At 41.8% G+C, this 20,546-nt stretch overlaps 1 protein-coding gene across 1 annotated transcript in view; it reads left to right on the top strand.

Moving 5' to 3' along the window:
• PCSK5 (proprotein convertase subtilisin/kexin type 5) overlaps positions 1–20,546 on the top strand; it is a 317,195-nt gene that overhangs the window by 21,297 nt on the left and 275,352 nt on the right. Inside the window, exon 2 of the mRNA XM_067744135.1 lies at positions 15,762–15,866. Coding sequence (XP_067600236.1) covers positions 15,762–15,866 — 105 coding nt within the window. The remainder of the gene's footprint in view (positions 1–15,761; positions 15,867–20,546) is intronic.

Genomic DNA, 20,546 nt, shown 5'->3' with positions numbered 1-20,546 from the left:
CATTCATTTATTCATTGTATAAATGCTTATTGGGTAGCCGCTCTGTGCCAGGCACTGTGGTGGGTGCAGCCAATATACCAATATTTTAAAACTTAGAAAATAAACAGCTTGATCAGATGGAGAGGAACTGGAGAAGGTCAGAGAAGATTTTTTCTGAGGAAGTGATATTTGAGTTAAGATCTAAAAGAGGAGAAGGAATTAGGCAATGGGAGATTGGAGAAAAAGGAATGCCAAGACAAATGGGACAGCAAGTGAAAAGGTCCTGAGGCTAGAAAGGAGGCCAATGGGGTTGGATTGAGTGAAGGGGAGAAGTGTTAGAAGATGACAATAGAAAGGTAAATAGGAGCCAGATCTGGTAGCCCTTCTTGGGCCAAATTAACCCTATTTTATTTTATTATAAAAATAACAGGAAGTAAATGGCCAGTTTTACAAAGGGGTATAACATTATCTTAATTACTCATAAAAAACAGTGTAAGAGGGCTTCCCTGGTGGCGCAGTAGTTGAGAGACCGCCTGCCGATGCAGGGGACGTGGGTTCGTGCCCTGGTCCGGGAAGATCCCACATGCCGCGGAGCAGCTGCGCCCGTGAGCCATGGCCGCTGAGCCTGCACGTCCGGAGCCTGTGCTCCGCAACGGGAGAGGCCACAACAGTGAGAGGCCCGCATACCACAAAAAAACCCAAAAAACAAAGAACAGAACAGTGTAAGGGAAAGCACTGTAAAGGTGGAAATTAATATTGCTGTTACCTAGGATAAAACAAGACAAAAACATGCGGCCTGATGAGTTATTGATCCTGTTTACAAAATTGTAAAATTCTGAAAGTGGGCAATGGTGCTAAAACATGCAGATCATCCAAAACACTGGCATTAGTTTTACACGTGTTTTGGGCCAAGTGTACGCATGGAGGTGAGGGGCAACAGATCTACCTTGGTGGTGTTTTGCTTAAACTGATGTTCAGATGTTGTTGCCTGTGAGTATTCATCCACAGAAGAACTGAATGTCAGCTGGGAACTGGCGTCAGATTAAATATCTGCCCCTAGATGATTGAAAGATTAGATAGTCCATTTGTGCAGAATTACGAATTTATAGCCCTTGGATAGCATGGACAGATAGTATCAATAAAGCAGGACTCCAAGAGGAGACATTGATAATGTAATGCAAATAAAGCCTTGTTTTATAAATTGAGCGTATGTGCTGGTATAATTATGATGATATTTGGGGCTACTTTATTCATCTTCCCTGTGCTTGATGAACTCTCATTCGGATGGATGAAAATAGCATTTTTCTACTAAGACATCTGTTGAAATACCAAAACATTTTACTTGAAAAGAGGAAGGAAAACATATTCTGATCTTTACGGCTTGAGGTATTTATTGAAAATCTAGAAATCATTATTCATCCTTTACCTGAAAAGAAAAAGCTATGAAGATATAGTCCACATAAAGTAGAATATGGCAGGACCCAGTGGTTATTGGGAGACGACTTTTGATTTTTAATAGTTACAATTATTAGTATGTATATCACCTGTGAAATTTTAGTTCTGAAACTTTACTCACTTGGTTATGGAATGAACTGATCTATCACAGATAACTACACCTCTCTTAGTACTGTGAACATTATAAATGTTTTTAATTATCTCCTAGAATTGAGTTTGCATAAAATTCTACTTGAAATCCAATTTCATTTTAAATATAGATTGGGCTCAGAGCGTTTTAAAAGGGTAAAGCCTGTAATTAAAACCCTTTTTTACTATGTAGATTGTATGGGCATATGGCGGGGTAGGTTTGTACTTCATCTTGACTGCATGGGTCTAGATGGACAGCAACGTGCTTGTGTCCTTTTTTGGATGTTTTTTTCATCAGCCATTCATGATGGCCACTTCCTCATCTCTTGAACTTAGAGTTTGCTGAGCAGGGAAATGACTGGATTCTGATTCACGCTGGGGTGGAACACATGAATGTGCATTTCTGCTAAGCTCCTGATGATGCCACTACTGCTGGTCTGATGCCTCTAATCCTGGTGCCACACTTCAAGAACTACCAATTTATATAGATTTTTGCTTACTTTCAAGGCAGTTATATTAGGTGTAGAGTTAACAGCACTTAGGAGACTGAGCCATGTATGCTTTCTCATCTTTGTTTCAAAATTACCAGCCATATTTTCAGAGTTTACGGTAGCTTCAAATGACTCCATCATTTAGCATAATCAGTCATATTTTGTTGTGGCTAAGGTGGTCACGTTCCTGGAAAGCAGGTCTGTACTAAAATATGTTGCAAGACTTCATTCCTTTGATAAAAGGAAAGATTTACATATTGTGAACGGTTCTCAGTCTTGCTGTTTGCACTGTGTCATTCCAAATGTTGAAGTGGTTGCGATGGATTTAGGGAAGCTCCATCAAATAAAGCCAATTTGATAATATATTTAATCCAAACAGCTTTTTAAACTTTTTGCTTTTCCATTTGCATCACCTTTCCAACTAACTCACTTTGATGACCGGGCTTTCCCCTATGGACCTTTTTTGGGGATCAGGTTTATTTGAGGTATCATTTGCATACAGTAACATTCCCTGTATATTCCTATAGGCTTTGATGAATGCATATAGTCATGTAAACACCTCCATAATAAAGATACAGAGCAATTCTGTCACCTCAGAAAAACTCCCTAGTGCTCCCTTGTAATCAGCCTCTTGCTTCACCCCCAATTCGTGGCAACTCCTAATGTATCTTCTGGCCTACTTGCCTCTTCCAGAATGTCATATTAGTGGAATATGCATTTATATATAACATTTTGAACCTGGTCTCTTTCCCTTGTTACAGTGCATTTGAGATTCATCCCTAATTAATCAATCAATAATGTGTTCCTTTTAATTGACGAGTGGTATTCCATTGTATGGATTCCCCGGGTTGTTTATTCATTCACCAGTTGTAGGCCAGTGGGTTGTTTCCAGTTTTTGGTGATTATGACTAAAGCCACTATAAACATTCATGTACAAGTTTTTGGATGAACACAAGCTCTTATTTTTCTTGGAGAAAATATTTAGGAGTGGGATTTCTGGGTCATATAGTAAATGAATGTTTAATTTCGTAAGAAACTGCCAGACTGTTACCCAACAACACTGTATGACCTTCGATTTACCTGCATCCTCACCATCACTTGGTGTTGCTGTTTTTTTTTTTTCTTTTATTTGATCTATTCTACTAGTTGTGTATCTGTGACATCTTTAATACAGATGACCAATAGCTGCCTACAGTGGCAGCGCCTCAGGAGCTATAAAAGTAGGACCCAACTTCACATCTGCCTAGATGGAGAAATTCACGCCTGGCTCGATACCTCACCCACCTGTCATCTGCCATTGTGCTACAGATGCTGTTGCTTATCCCCTGCTCTGGACCCTGGTTTTAAGTTCACTACCCTGCAAGTGTTAACCCTGCCAGTCCCTGGGAAGGACCAAGATAGGGACAAAGGAGCAAGGCATCTCTGAACAGCCATTAGAAAAGACACGGAGCTTCTCCATCTAATAAGTTTTTTAACTGAGGGTGACAAGGCCATCAAGTGTCTTGAGCACACAGTTTCTATCACATGTTCTTTTTTTTTTTTTTAACATCCTTATTGGAGTGTAATTGCTTTACAATGGTGTGTTAGTTTCTGCTTTATAACAAAGTGAATCAGATATACATATATCCCCATATCTCCTCCCTCTTGCGTCTCCCTCCCACCCTCCCTATCCCACCCCTTTAGGTGGTCACAAAGCACCGAGCTTATCTCCCGGGCTATGCGGCTGCTTCCCACTAGCTATCTATTTTACATTTGGTAGCTATCACATGTTCTTAATGCTCACAGCTTCTACTTTCGGAATCTTTCTTTTTAAGAATAAAACGTGTGGGCTTTCCTGGTGGCGCAGTGGTTGAGAGTCCGCCTGCCGATGCGGGGGACACGGGTTCGTGCCCCGGTCGGGGAGGATCCCACATGCCGCGGAAAGGCTGGGCCCGTGAGCCATGGCCGCTGAGCCTGCGCGTCCGGAGCCAGTGCTCCGCAACGGGAGAGGCCACAACAGTGAGAGGCCCGCGTACCGCAAGAAAAAAAAAAAAAAAGAAAGAATAAAACGTGTCATTTAAAATTCTGTAGAGCTCAGACTAGCCTCTGTTTACCAGTATGATAAAATATTGGAAATTACTAATCTGGTTATACTAAATACATATTTCTAAAAACTTTTTTGGGGGGGAGAGATGGCTTTTGAAATAATTAAGGGGATGAATAAAAGAACAAAACATACCAGTTACAATAGTGCTGAGATCACATTAGTTAGATATTTTCTCATTTACACGTACTTTAATTAATTAGATAGGAATAATTGAATGGAGATTGCAGAATTCAGAGTAAGTTGTTCTGTTTCTGCAGAATGAGATGGATGGATTAGAATAGTGGTTGTTCACCTGTAGAATCACTTAGAATGCTTTTTAAAAGAAAATACTCATGCCCTGGCTTTTAACTCAGATCCTTATGTCAGAATCTCTGGGGTGGACATGGGGGGAAACGAACACTTAGTATTTTTTTTTAGCCTCCATGTTATTCTGATGTTTAGCAAGGGTTGAGAATCATTGAATCTAAAGAGAAAATTTACTGTTCCTGGGGTAATTCTAGAAATGTTGCCACCTATCAAAATAGGTACTGTTTTGTGTTTGTTTCCATGTAGTACGTGGAAATGCTTTCAAGTTGCAACAGTGATCAGTAATGAAAGGAGTAATACAGATCTAAATATAGGCTGCGTGTGCTCATTCTCGCTCAGCCTTTCTTAGACTCTGACTTCGTGTGTGTGTGTGTGTGTGTGTGATGTGTGTCTTATAAGCAGGTGGAATAGTTTAAATATTAAACAATAATTTCTTTTCATTTCTCCAGAAATTACTTACAGATGAGTTTTAAAAGCTCTTGGAAAGAATAACTGACTATAAATAGCAGTAATAAATGTTTTTATCTGAGGAATACAGTACACGGATTATATTACATTAAGGATATAATTATTCATTTTGGATGAAAATGGATCAAAGAAAATAAAAGCCTAATGCCGTTTACAGTTCATTCTTAAATAACTGTTCCAAACATGTTATACGTTGAATGTTAAACCCCATCCTTATCTATAATGGACTAATATGAAAATTATTTCAGTTCTCTTGGGAGAAATATTCTGATTCAATAGGGAAAATGTAAATTTCAAACTTGCAGTTGACAGAGCGGGGTTGTCAGAGTCAAGTCAGAATGTTATCTGCATCTTAGCGGGGTCTTTGTCTTGTTCACTCCGTCTCCAGTGTCTCTGGATCGGTGCTTGACATAGAGTATGCTCTCAGTAAATAAGTGAATGTCTTGGCAGGCTGTAAATGTATAGAGTAGGATATAGAGAATGACATTCAATATTCAACAGAAATGTAAATTTCTATCATTTACATTTAAGAAATGAAACTATAGACTGGAGGAGAATCAAATTAAAAAGGCTGTCTGAGGATTTTTCAGTTGGCCAAGTTCATTCAGCTAAAAATATTTCAGTTCTAAGCTACTTCTAATAGAAATGCATTGCCCAGGGAGGTCATGGGATCATGACTCCATCCTGGCTCCACCATAGCTAGAGTTGAGCTGTGTTATGTTCTGGGTTCCAAGTTTTCTGGGAAGGCATTATGGATGTTGGCACGTCCAGGGGAAGCAACCTTGCGAAGGCTTGTCACATGAGAAAAAAATGGAAAAACTCGGATGTTCAGCTAAGAACAGGGAAGACCCAGTAGGGACGTGTTGGCTGTCTGGCATGCAGAAGAGGGATGACCCTATTGGGTTGGCCTCACAAGCTAGAACCAGGAAGGAGGAGTAGATTTAGACTAATTATCTGGAAGAACTTCCTAACAAATGCACTGTCTCAGAAAATGCAGTGCTCTATGTTTAAAGGTTGAAGAATGGATTCCTGCATTCAGTGAGGAAAGGCAGATCAAAATCCTGTTAAGGTCTTTTCCAACTCTGACATTCTCTGATTTGCTTCAAGGGAAACTTCCTGTCCTGTGTGAATAGTGGGGTAGACTGTAGGTTTCTCACTTGAACTTGGGAAAATCTGGTGCTACTCTGTTTTTTCTGTCTTACATTTTCTTGGTGAAATTGCTGTGTCCGTTTCTTGCTTGCTTGGGATTTGTAGACAGGATGTTTTTGATCACCCGCTTTTAAGATGAACTATTGGGACCTAGGTTCTGCTACACTCTGCTGATCAGGTAGCTTTAGAGTAAAATAACGAGGCCTCATCTTGGTGAGGGCAAAGGAGTGGGATGGGGTGGGGATATTTGAGTGTGCATACTGAATTAAATGCGGTGATAGAAAACCCTTTGAATAAATTTTAAATAAAACACAAAGTGCTATGACTAGAAAAAGCTTAGATTTTTGAAATCAGACTCAGACATTTCCTCACTTGGGCATGTTACTTAGCCTCTCCCAGGTTTGGACCATTTCCTTCTCCATAAAATTAGAATAATTCTCCTTCCTTTGCAGGGTTGTTGGAGAGATTGGAGATAATGTAGGAAAGCAGTAAGTGGTACCTGTTGTTATTAGTAGTATTAATTATACGTTGGCTTTGAATAAACAAGCTGCTTACCGGTTCTCTTTTGCTGGGCCAGTTGCTTTATCTTGCTTTTCAGTTTGTTTTGAGGATTAAGAAGAGAATGCTAACGAAGTGCTGAGCAGAGTACTGGGCTGATACTAATCACTATTATTATACTGGTATAGCTACTTAGAAATTGATAACTGAATACCCAGAGAGTCCTGAAGATTATGAAGAATAAACAGGCTCCAAATACAAATAGTCTAGTTTCGTTTCCTTTGCTTCTCATGGATGTCTACTGAGATACCAGTTCTACCTAGTATTAGTTTCCTCTTGCTGCCGTATGTAACAAATGATCACACACTTAATGGCTTAAAACAACAGAAAATTAGGGCTTCCCTGGTGGCGCAGTGGTTGAGAGTCTGCCTGCCGATGCAGGGGACATGGGTTCGTGCCCCGGTCCGGGAAGATCCCACATGCCGCGGAGCGGCCGGGCCCGTGAGCCATGGCCGCTGAGCCTGCGCTTTCGGAGCCTGTGCTCCGCAACGGGAGAGGCCACAACAGTGAGAGGTCTGCGTACCGCATTAGAAAAAAACAAAACAAAAAAACACAAAATTATTATCTTTCAGTTCTGGGGCCAGAAGTCCTAACCTAAAATGAAGGTGTCATCAGAGTTGCGTTCCTTCCAGAAATCCTAGAGGAGCCTCATCTCCTTGCCTTTTCCAGCTTCTAGAAGCCACCAGAATTCCTTGGCTTGTGACCCCTTCCTCCATCTTCAGAGCCAGCAACATAGCATCTTCAAATCTCTCTCTCTTTTCCTTCTTTTTCTTTCTCCCTCTCCCCATCTCTGATCTCTGTTTCCTTCTCTCTCTGTGCTTCTGCCATCACATCTCTCTGACTTTGCTCTTATAAGGACTCTTGTGATCTCATTGGGCCCACCCGGATAATCCAGGATAATCTCTCCATCTCAAAACCCTTAATTTAATCACAGCTGCAAAGTCCGTTTTGCCATATAGGGTGACATAGTTACAGGCTCCGAGGATCAGGATATGAACATTTTTAGGGGGCCGTTATTCAGCTGTCACATTCCTGCATATCTGAGAAAGTTGCTCTAAAATCACAGAGATTATACATCTTTCCTTGAGCATCCTGAGGAAAAATAAAATGATTATAGTTCTTTTGCTCTGAATTCATGTATTCTAATGTCATTCTCTAAAGAGCTGAGTGATTGACTTGAAACTAAAGTCTAAGGAAGACATTTTTCATGTCATTTGTGGTGTTTCATGGAGTAACATCCAAGATGCTTGGTGCCAGGTGTTGTACTTGTTAAGCGTAGAATGCCCCTTGAACTTCAAGGTGAAGGTGTGCCTTAAAGATAATTCCTTTTTTTAAAAATTTTTTTAATTTTTATTTATTTTTGGCTGTGTTGGGTCTTTGTTGCTGCGTGCGGGCTTTCTCTAGTTGCGGCAAGTGGGGCTACTCTTCGTTGAGGTGCACGGGCTTCTCACTGCGGTGGCTTCTCTTGTTGCGGAGCACAGGCTCTAGGCGCGCGGGCTTCAGTAGTTGTGGCTCGCGGGCTCTAGAGCAGAGGCTCAGTAGTTGTGGCGCACGGGCTTAGTTGCTCCGCGGCATGTGGGATCTTCCCGGACCAGAGCTTGAACCTATGTCTCCTGCGTTGGCAGGCGGATTCTTATCCACTGCGCCACCAGGGAAGCCCTTAAAGATAATTTCTCACCTAAAGGAGACACTAATGTAAGTTCCTTGGGGTCAACGGTAGAACAGGAAACTGAGAGCAAGTTCCTTGCCCCCCACAGAGGACAGGAATGGGCTCTCTCTCACTCTCAAAGATGCTTGTCAACACTTTCTCTTTTGGATCTGCTCAAAGTAGATAGAAATATCCCTAGAAAACATCCCCTCTGTGTACAACTCTTAGGAGCACAGTCTTCTGGGTAATTGTTTTAAATTCATCCTTAGAAACCTTTTATTTTAAACATCTTTTAGAGTAGTTGAGAACATATGCTCTGGAGTTAGACTGCCCAGAATCAACCTGAACTTGGCCCTTTGCTGTGTGGCCCTAGGCAAGTTCGTAAACTTTGTGAGCTTCTGCTTCCGTGCATATAAAATGGAAATCGTGATACCTACTTCATATGGCCTTGAGGACACAGTGCAATGATGCTGGGCACTTAGTTTGTACTTCATAAATATTAGCAATTCATCAGATTTCTGCAGTGAGTTGCCTTCTAATTTAATATTTAATAAGTTCAACAGCCTTGTTATAAATATCACGTTTGTTCAGTGATTCCAATAGATCATTGACCATGATGAAATAAGAGAGGGAAATACAAAGGCAGACTTTGGTGATTAGGTGGTTGTTGGTAGTAAATTCTTAATTTTCAGATATGTTTACATGTAATAATGTCATTCATTCATTCAACATTTATTAAGTATAAAGTGTATGTTATATGTTAATGTTGTATCACAGAAAGGGTTATAAAGAGATTTGCAAGAAGCCTTCCCTAAGGTTTAGAGACATGCTCACTGCTGCTTTGATTTCCTGAAGATCAGGGACCATTCATTCATTCATTCATTCATTCATTCTAACGTTTATTGGGTATGCCTGGCACTGTTAATAGGAGCTAAGTCTAATTCAGCAGTGAATAAAACAAAAATTCCTGACCTATGGAGCTAACATTCTAGTAGGGGAAGACCAGCAATAAATGGGACAAATAAAGAGAATATATAATATGTTAAGTGGTGATAAATGTGAAGGGGAAAAATAAATCAGGGAAGGGGCAGTGGGGTGTGCTGGAGACAGCAGTTTCAAATTGGGTGGTCAACTGGGTGGAAATCTTCCCTGAGAAGAGAGCATTTGAGCAAACACCTGAAAGCAGAGAGGATGTGAGTTATGGAGATTTCTAGAAGGGCATTCTGGGCAGAGGAAAAGCAGGCGCAAAGGCCCTGAAGTTGGAGTATTCTTGGTGACTTTGGGGAAAGCAATCATGGCCACCTTCTCTTTGATTCTCCTTTGAATGTTATAGAGTCTGAAATACAGAAGGCAAGTAATTACAATGGTTTTAATATTCTCAGGGAAGTACAAATGAGGCATCACAGTCAAATTTTAATGAAGGGAAATCAGTATATCCAGGCGGTGCTTCTGTAGCTTTCTGTCTGAATGGAATTTAGCAAGCAGGAGTTTCAAACTTTAACTCCTGGATGTTGGAGACTGATCGGCAAGAACAATTGTCTTGGTTCCTCCCCACCTCACCTGAGAGGGTGGGAGGAGATCTGAGCTGAAGAGCCCCAGGTCACCGGGTTCTCACGTTTCCCAATCTCTGAATCATTCTACAGATGGGAAAGAGAACCAGAGATCAGTAGAGGAGATATAACTTTTGAACTCGCCATTATTGTGGTATATCCCCATCGCAGCCATTTTTGTGTAAGATTGGATGAGTGTTGACAAATGTACGTACCCGGGGTTGTGCTGATAAATACGAAACAAGTGACTGATCAGGGAAAAAAGAAGCCCTAATTTGTAGCCTTTGCCAGTTTTTCCTGATGTGTTAAAAACTTCCATCATTGTTGATGTCAAGTCAGCAATGTGATGTCCCTGCAGAGGGTGTTGGGAAAAGATGCAGTTGGATCTGGCAAGCCTGCAATGAGCTGGTTCCAACATGCCGGAGCACTAACCACTGATGGAATTACCACCACAGTCATGATATAGAATATTTCCCAAACTCAAAAGTTTCTCCAGGCTTTCCCCAAGGTTATCACTCATCTGTTTGCTGTCATGATAGAGTAACTGTCCTAGAACTTCTTACCAATGGAATCATACAGTGTATCCTCTTTGTGTCAGCATGCTGTTTTGACCTTCATCCACGTAGCTGCATGCATCAGAGTTTTGTTCCTTTTCATTGCTGGGTATTCCATTCTGTAAATATACCACAATTGATTTATCCATTCACTTGTTGATAGACATTTGCATTATTTCCAGTTTGGGGCTATTATTAAGAAAGCTGCTATAAGCATTTATGTTTGAGTTTTGTTTGGAAACAGGTTTTCATTTCTCTTGGGTAAATACTGTAAATGAAATGGCTGGGTCATGAGGAGGAGATATGTTTCATAAGAAATTACCAAATGATTTTTCAAAGATGTGGAACCATTTTCTACTCCCGCTAGCAATGTATGAGAGTTCCGATGCTCCGTAATCTCATTAAAAATGGGTATTGTCTACCTTTTAAATTTTAGCCATTTTGGTATGTGTATAGTGCCATTATGATTTTATTTGCATTTGAGCATCTTTTTACATGCTTATTGGCCATTTGTATATCTTTTATGAAATGTCTGTTCAAACTTTTGCCCATTAAAAAAATTTTATCTGTAGGCTGATAGTAAATAACTTTTCGAAAAGGAGTACAGAATTTGGGGAAATCTGTAAGTTCGACAGGGCAGGAGGGAAAACAAGGCAAACAAGCAGCCTGAGAGAGTTGACAGGTTCATCGAGGTGGCCACAGTGCTTTCATTCAATGAGTTAGATAAAGCATGTAGACTAGTTCCTGGCACAGAATAAATGTTGATCTTATTATTAACTTTAAAATTATATTATTAAATATTACTATTTATTTTAACAGCAAAGGGAAGCCACTCAAGGATTTGAAGCTGGCGTATGAACTATGACAGTCAAATGTACATTTATAACCTTATGCTGGCTACTGTATAGAAAGACTTGAGAGAGGAGATTGGTATGAATGGCTGCGAGAAGCCAAGAAGCCAGTGTAGTCATCTAACAGGATGTTAGAGCAGACACAGTGGGTCATCCGTAGCCTGTGGCTCAGTGGTGCCTGTAGCCCATGACTCAAAAGGTGCATACCTTCGAGGATCTCTAAGTTGTGCAAGATTGATTATATATAAAGCTACTTTTTCAGAAATTCTCATCTGTCCAGTTTGGAATATTCAGGGGAGCCAACTACTGAATCCACTGCTTGGTCTGCTTTGGAAGGCATTCAGTATTGACTATTAAATAGCTTGGAGTATCAATCAGGAGGGCCAAGTTTTCAGAAAAGGCCCCCACAGCCACCCCACAGCATGGGCCTCCACCAGAGCTGCTGCTTCTGCCTCAGTGAGGAAGCTGAGGAAGGAGGAAGCTACCCTATGATGCCCCTGTAGTTCTTCTAAAATCTCTTACCAACTGACTGACAAAACAGGATGTGCAAATGAATGCCCAGAAAGCTAGCAACCAGGTACTAAGACCTTTAGCCACAGCCACCACTAAACACGAAAATGCCTCCAAGAGCATGCCTCACGATGCCACAGTCTGCCTTTGATAGAACCTTATCACATTCAGAACCCTGGCTGCATAGAATTTAGCTCTGCAGTATAGGAAGGCTCACTAGAAGGATGTCGGAATGCGTCTTGTGAGCCCGTTGACGGGATGCACCATGAAACTTAACTAAATTCACCCCGATGCTAGGCATTCGACAAAGATTTACATTACCACCTCACAATACCAGCTGTGTACATTCGGGCACTACCAGAGCCTCAATAGCCTCCTTTATCAAGTTGGAGGTAATAATATTTGTCTTCAGAAGCTCTTGGGGAGGTGAAGTTAAATATAATACCATGCGGAAGAGCAGCAAGATGCTTGGCACGTGGCAGGCATTCTGTAATTGAGGCATCAGCCAATCAGTGAACACCATTCCATAACCCTATAGAGGAAACAGAATCCCTGAAAGATGGAGATTAAATAGAGTGTACTGCTAAAGAGATTTAATGGCCCCAGTAGAAGTGGCCCTTGTATCAGTCCCATGGAATTGGGGGAGCATATTTGCCCCTGGAAAAGTAGGTGGGATTTGTGTGTGTGCTATTTCACGTGTTCATTTGTATTATTTTTTCATTTTTGGTTAGTTTCATTTAAAACAATAATGCAGCCACATAAATCATGAAAAGAAAATCCCTCTTTTCCAGTTTGTCAAGTTTCCTTCTTGAAATATCCTGTGCATATAAGCACACGTCATCTAGAGTCTTCCTTTTTTCTCCTACAAAAATTGGGTCATATTATATGCCTCTTTTTTTTTTTTTTTTTTGCGGTACGCGGGCCTCTCACTGCTGTGGCGTCTCCCGTTGCGGAGCAACAGGCTCTGGACGCGCAGGCTCAGTGGCCATGGCTCACGGGCCCAGCCGCTCCATGGCATGTGGGATCTTCCCGGACCAGGGCACGAACCAGTGTCCCCTGTATCGGCAGGCGGACTCCCAACCACTGCGCCACCAGGGAAGCCCCTATATATGCCTCTTTTGCACCTGTATTTCTTTCTTTCTTTATCCACTACCTTGGAGACAATGCATTTCAGTTCATATAGAACCAGTCACCTACTGATGGCAGCTAGTTGTTTGCATTCTCTTGCTTTTACAAAATTTGCTCTAACTAACATCCATTCTTTTACGTAAATGACTCTACCTATAGAATCAATTTTAAGAAGTGGAAAGGCTAGGTCGAAGGTTAAGTACTGTGTATAATTTTATTGATATTGCCAAATGGCTCTCCACACACTTGTACCATGGTACGCTCTTTACTGATCCTGTACGAACTGCATTTGTGCCAACATCCTTGCCAACAGTGTATCATCAACCCTTTTGATTTTTGGCCAGTGAAATAAGGGAAGTGAAATAAGGGAGGTGATACCAGGGCAGATTAAGAGGAATCCTGCCAAGAGACAGAGGTGAGGGATTAATTAGAGGATAGGAGGTGAGGGAAGGTAGGATTTGAATATAAACTTAGAAGGGAAACTCATAACCTTCTGCTACTCACTATGTGCCGGACAGTGACTTGACTAGGCAGTGTACCTGCTATTACATTCAATCCTTATAACCACACTAACCCATAAACACTATTATCCCCCATTAGACTCTGACGCCCAGTCTCTGTCCACTGTACCTCCTGTGTCCTTATTTCACAGTTGAGGAAACCAAGGCCCAAAGAGGTTAAGTGATGTATCCAAAATCCCAGAGCAAGTTAAGTCAGGACAAGGGTTCCGCTTTCTAGCTCCATGTACACTGCGTTAGGCCAGTATTCTGGTGTGTACCATTGAAGCCACAAAGGATCTGAATATTTCTTCAGGGTGTATTTCATCCACAGTTTGAGTTTAATAGTTGAGTTGAATTCAGTCATTTCCTATAGTCGAAGAGCTTCCATAATAGTTGAGTGGACATGATCTTAAACATACTGGCGCTTTTCACGTTGATAAAAAGTTCTTCCTCAGAGATTCTCTGTTCCTTTCCACAAAAACTACTGTATTTACTCGAGCATTCTTTTTTTTTTTTTTTTGCTGTACGCGGGCCTCTCACTGTTGTAGCCTCTCCCGTTGCGGAGCACAGGCTCCGGACGCGCAGGTTCAGCGGCCATGGCTCAGGGGCCCAGCCGCTCTGCGGCATATGGGATCTTCCCAGACTGGGGCACGAACCCGCATCCCCTGCATCGGCAGGCGGACTCTCAACCACTGCGCCACCAGGGAAGCCCCCAAGGAGCATTCTTGACAGAAACTATGTGAGATGAAAGCTCTAAGCTTCTTGGGATTTTAAGATTTCTGATAGAGGATTATGCAGCCCCTCCTGAATTCTACCCCTACTCCTCTGGAATTTTAAAGTTGGCCTGTAAAACCCTCCTTGAAACACCCGTGGAGACTGGGACTGGCACCTGTGGCCTCTTCCTCATTGTTTTCTACTGCTTCAGAGTCCAGAATCATTGAGATTAGAGGTTTCAGCTAGGATTGCCTCATTTCCTACTTGTTTTCAGAGTCCAGGATCTCTTCTGTGTACATCTGGGCAGTTCCACTTGAATCAGAAATGGGAGACTTCAGACATTCAAATTTAATGAAGATAAGAAACATTCAATTAGAGCATGAAGTCCCAGTGAGGAGATGACTCTTAACTGGCACAGAAATTTGGTTGATCATCCTTATTGGAAGGGCGGGACGATGATTGAGAATGTGATGAAAAGATGGGAATGAAAAGTAAACCTTTTATCTGAAAAAATTAAGCTGGGGCAATGACTTTTTTTTCTTTTTTTTTTATCAATTAAGAAGGCCTAACTTTTGAATTGTCCTAATTGGAAAACATCTTGATGATGGTCATTCTTTTAGGGTAGAGCAATGGTGCGCTAAATGTATTTGCCCAAGGCGAGTAAAGTGTCAGTGGTAAAGAATGGAATTTGACAGCTGTAGTGATCTGAGAAATGAACTGACTTGAAGTCCAATTTTATAGATAATGAAACTGAGGCATAGTAAGTATATGCGATTTAGCTAAGAAGACACTTCTGGTGACCGTCGGCCAAAACTAGAGCCAAGCTCTCCTGCCTTAGCTCATTGTATGGTTTAATTTCCATTATGTGATCCACATTTTACAGTCTGCTGAAAGAATGATTGTTTGGAATTGTGTTAGTTTGTTTTCTTAGAATGGACAGGGATTTATTTTTACAGCTATCCTAAACAGACCTGTTTTTAACTAAAGAAAGGGGTACATAAATGAGAAAACTAATTCGTTAAAGAAATGGTTAAGATAAAGTCGATTGAACTATTGTCACACAGGAAGCTTAGCTGATAGGTGGGACGTGTGATCTTTGTTTTGTTTTAGCAATTGCCATTCATTCCACTTTTAGTTTTGCAACACATGAATAAGAGCTATGTATTTATACTGTCTACTGAAGTCAGGAAACAAACTAAGTACTGTTTTCTTTGCGAATGATCAATTGCTTAGGCCTTGTTTCAAATTAACGATATAAATAATCTAACAAGGTCTTTCATTGTACATTTCTCGGAGCAAACAAAATACGATGTGTTTTTATAACCAGATAGCTATTTGATATTTGTTTCTCTTTCATACATTTGGATACAGATTGATATAGAATTACTTAAAATGCTGCATATAAATTAAACATTAAAAGGGAGATATGGAGAGCCCAAGCTGCCCCATTATAATCTTTAGTTCCATGGTCACCGCCTCAAGGACACTCCATTTCATATCACATGTCCTTCTTTTGAAAAGTGATCACCAAGCTTCAAGTAACATTTAAGCATGGCCAGCAACTGCATAATTTATGGACCTTTTCTTTTTTTTGCTTTTGTGTTCTTATTTTAATGAAAAACCAGGAAAACAGAAGACTTTTCATACGTTAACTCTCTTATATTCTTTCCCTCCTGCCTTTGCAGATCGGGGCCCTGAAGGATTACTACCACTTCTATCACAGCAGGACGATTAAAAGGTCAGTTCTCTCAAGCAGAGGAACACACAGTTTCATTTCAATGGAACCAAAGGTAAGAAGAACCAGTTGGGTGGGGACCAAGAGGCAGAGCTTCTGCATTTTTCATTGGTAACATCACACTAGGAACTGGTGACCAGCACGAAAGCTTACATTTCAAGAGCTGTCATACTATCCTTTGGTCCAATATCTTTGCTTCCTCTTGAGACCGAAAATAGGCAGTGGCTTGATTTTTTATTGAAGTGCCCTTATCATCCCAGTTGTAGAACAGCCCAGGGGTATCAGAAGTAGGAGTTGTCATGGAGAAATGAGAAGGAGTGTATGGGGGGACAGATGGGGATGGATTCAGAAGTATTGAGGTCTTAAGAAGACCATACTATCTGCCTATTTGCATACAGATCTGAGGTTCTATCTGAGCTCTGTAGAGGAGTCTCTTCCAGAACGCTTAGGTCAGGCCTTAGGTCACCACGAATCCTTGTAGTTTCAACGGGCATTAATAGAGCCATGCCACTGGTGGCCCAGGGCCTAGACCATGGCCTAGACCATGTCTGAGACAGGAGGGATTCTGAGCACAGAAGGGACAGAAGCTGGCTGTGCTCCTCTTGGAAGCTCAACAGGGATCTTTCTTACACATTGTCTTGACCCCAATCCTTTTGGGTTGTACAGAAAGCATACTTCTAGGAGAACCTAGCAGGAGACATGTCATGTCTAGATCCTCCCAATCCATTTTGGAGAGGCAGGACAGCTTTGAAATGGGAGATAGGAAGCTGGAGGGTGTTAGGGACAAACAGGCTAATAACTGGCAACTAAAACTCTGAGGATGAGATAACCCTCTGTCCTTATTAAGTTGGAGGAAGGGATTGACTCTGACAGAGAACTGCTTGGCCTCCCAGATGTGACGAGTAAAGAGGGAGAGAGGACAGCAGTACCAGCCTGCCCTGGTTCCTCTGTGGATTCACTGTTTGTTATTTACTGATCAGGAAGGGTTGTCTTTTCCTCATTATGGTTTGGGTTTATCATAGGAGCTCATTTTCAAATAAATTGGTCAACAAGTCTATACCAGTGAGCATGGCAATGTCACCTAGAGATTCCTCAAAAATGATATTCCTTATTAAAGCAAAAAGGTCCCTGTTTGAATTAATATGCAAATCAGGTTGGCTCTTTGGAGTCCTGTCCTCGGTTATGTACCACAGTTCTTGTTTAATTTTTGTCTGAAATATTATCACACAGCGTTCATGATTGTGAAATTGTATCTTGGTGGTTAGAAAAAGCACGTTTGTTGTAGGGCCCAATTTTCTGTGGATTATAGGAACATCCCCTGATACTTAACACTCTGGCAGCCTGTGGCTTATATGTATATTTTCCCTTTATCTCTATTCAGAATTAAATGTTACTGGAAAAGCAATCTGTTAGGATGTTCTTGAATTAGCGAAGTTTTCGAAGCAAAGTCACGTTTTTCATCTGTTAACATTTTCCAAGCTTTCTTGAACTTTGGTAATTTAAATGATTTTAATTTCAGACCTCATGTGCATAGTCCACGTGATTTTTTTTTTTTTTTTTTTTGCGGTACGCGGGCCTCTCACTGTTGTGGCCTCTCCCGTTGCGGAGCACAGGCTCCGGACGTGCAGGCTCAGCGGCCATGGCTCACGGGCCCAGCCGCTCTGCGGCATGTGGGGTCTTCCCGGACCGGGGCACAAACCCGTGTCCCCTGCATCGGCAGGCGGACTCTCAACCACTGTGCCACCAGGGAAGCCCAGTCCACGTGAATTTGAAAAACCGAGTACTAAATGGTTTGGGAGGTAAGAACAAAATTGAATACAGAGCTATTTCAAGCCTTAACGTTCTTTTGGGGAAGCTTGGCCTTCCATTCTTCTTATCTCAGTGCATCAGATAGCTCACGCAGGACCCAATGGAGACCTCAGATGCTGGGACACGTAGTGCCTGGCATGTATGTCCTCCTCCACACCGCCCAGAGGAACAGAGCCAGTTCAGGCCAGCCCCAGGGTACGTGCTCAGTTCCTCTTCCTCCTCCATATAAACAATACCCTAGGATAGGACTGTACCTTGCTTCTCACTCCTCATTCTGATGCCACCTGCCCCTCATTGCCGCCCAGCTGTTTATACAGAAGGGCCACTGTTCACCAACTTTGCAGATTGGGGATTGCCTGCAGTTTCTTTCAGACATTTCTTAAAGTCCGATCATTCCTTCCATTGGCCATTGCTTGAGCGTCTAATATATGCCAGGCCCTGTGTTAGGCTCTGGGGATTTGGGGATAGGGTGTTGCCCTCAGGGAGCTCTCTGCAGCCTCCCACAGTAGCTTTCAGGGAAACACAAGACGTTACAGTGCTTCTCAGTGTTGGGGACGGAAGAGCAAAGGAGATGGGGGTCTACTACATTCCTCCTCCTTCTCCAGCTCCCTCCGCGAAAAGCTCAGGCCGCCACTTAGGTTAAGTTTCCTTTTTAATTAAAACAACAACAACAACAAATGTTATTTACAGAGAAGTTGCAGAAACGTTATGAGGAATTCCTGTATTCACTTCCCAGATTCCCTAAATGTTAACGTTTACATTTTACATCTCGTCAAACTTACTTGGTCATTTTCTCTCTCTTCTCTCTACACATGCACGCACAAGCACACATAGCTATGTATATACGTTTCTTTTTGAAAATTTGGGTGCAAATTGCAGACATGATGCCCCTTTAACTCTAAATACTTCACTGTGTATTTACCAAAACAAAGGATTTTCTGTCATATAACTGGGAGTACAATGGTTAACATTTTGGTAAAATCTGGGTATTAACATTGATTCAATATTATAATCTAATCTACAGATTTTATTCAGATATTGCCAGTTGTCTCTTTTCTGGGCCAGGATCACATCAGTTGTCATATTTCCCAAATCCCCTTGGTATACTCTGTCATACTTTCATTTTCTCCCCTCCCCTCCCCTCCCCTCCCCTCCCCTTCCCCTCCCCTCCCCTCCCCTACCCCTCCCCTCCCCTTCCCCTCCCCTTCCCCTTCACCTTCCCCTTCCCCTTCCCCTTCTCCTTCCCTTTCCCCTTACTCCTTCCCCTTTCCTTTCCTTTTCTTTCATGATCTAGAATTTTTTTTCAGAGTACTGGCCACTTATTTTGTAGATCTCTCAAGTTGTGTTTGTCTGTTTCTTCATGATTAGCTGCAGGTTTGGCAGGAACACCAGAGAAGTGCTATGTCCTTCCCAGTGTATCAGATCGGGAGGCGCATGACATTGACATGTTTCATTGCTGATGATTTTAACTTTGGTCACTTGATGAAACCTGGTGTCTGCCAGGTTTCTTTATTTTAAAATACGATTTTCCCCCACCTAATTAATAGGCGTTTTGTGGGGAAATACTTTGAGATTATGTAAATTTCTACAGGCTGGCTTTTTATTTTCCACTCCCAGCAGATCTCATGGGGAGTATAAAGTACCCGCACAACTTGCTTTCTTAGGCAGGACTCCTTTTCTTTAGTCTTGGGTGTGTGTGTGTGTGTGTGTGTGTGTGTGTGTGGTGGGTGATTTGTGTGCCAGAGTGGAGGCACATTTGTGATTAGGGGGACGGGACCATGTGGAATGGCTTGGTGGGAAACATTGGTGAAGTGTGAAGTTATTTTTGTTCCTCATCTTCTCCAGAAAGGGAAAACACACATGGGTGAATTGCAGGGAATACACACACTCAACAGATCCTGGCATTTACTTGCTGGAGTAAATTGCATGGCTGCTTCTTCCCCCTGCTATTGTTTTTACTTAGAGGGTTCTAAAGGAGGAGATGCAAAAGTAGCAACATTGTAAGAACAACCCTCCTGGTGCTAAGAAAATGCTGTGGTCAGTTGGGGCACATGAGCCCGGAGAACAAGAATAGACTGGATTCCCATATGTTAACGGTATGTTATGATTAGCTTTTAAATGACAGGGATCCGCAGACTTCTAAGACGGCATCACTGCACGATAATAACACAGTTTGGCAAAAAGTGTTGGTACAATATTACAGCGTTAGAAGGGTGAGTCTAACAGTTTTCTTGACTCACCAGCTTCTGTCCAAGAGACCTAGGTTACATCTGAGAGACAGCAGTCTTGCATTAACGTTTTCAGAAGCCTCTCATTAATCTGCTTGGAAATCTTTGCCAGCCCTGTGGCATTTTGGTCAAAGAGGGCGATATCTACGGGAGGTCTTTGGAATGAAAGTTCTTTACGGTTCTTTAACTGCCGGTGCAGACATGGGCAGGGGTGGTGGAGGAGATACTTCTCTTTCATTCTTCTTACCCAGAACAGAAAAATCAGAATCCTACATTTTCCATTAGAGTAGGCTTTCAAAAATAAAGAACATAAACTGTCCTTCGTTTAGCCCTTATGTCCTATTCATGTGTGGTTTGATATACGAGCCCAACTTCTACCCTTGCCCATGAGGTTTTATCTGGAAGATTCTGGCCTTTTAATCTCCTATCTTTTCCAGTCGGTTTTTTTTTCTGTCTTCAAATATATTTAAAGATCAATTTTTATCTAAATCTAGGGTAGAATTACCTTCTGCTCTGGGCTCAGGGATGAGCAACTCTCCTGCCTTGTTTTTTCCTGAAGTTCAACTTATCAACCCGCCTCATCGCGTGGATGTGTATGGCTGTGTATCTCAAATACGGAAAAACTATTGATATAGTATTATTTATTGCAGAATCCTAGCCTCCTTAGAATTAGACTTCTCTCCTTCCTATCCAATGCT

This window comes from Pseudorca crassidens, chromosome 7 (assembly GCF_039906515.1).
Source record: "Pseudorca crassidens isolate mPseCra1 chromosome 7, mPseCra1.hap1, whole genome shotgun sequence".
NCBI classification, from domain to species: Eukaryota; Metazoa; Chordata; class Mammalia; order Artiodactyla; family Delphinidae; genus Pseudorca; species Pseudorca crassidens.
The sequence above is the reverse complement of the archived record's forward strand: the minus strand, read 5'-3'. Positions and strand labels throughout refer to the sequence as shown.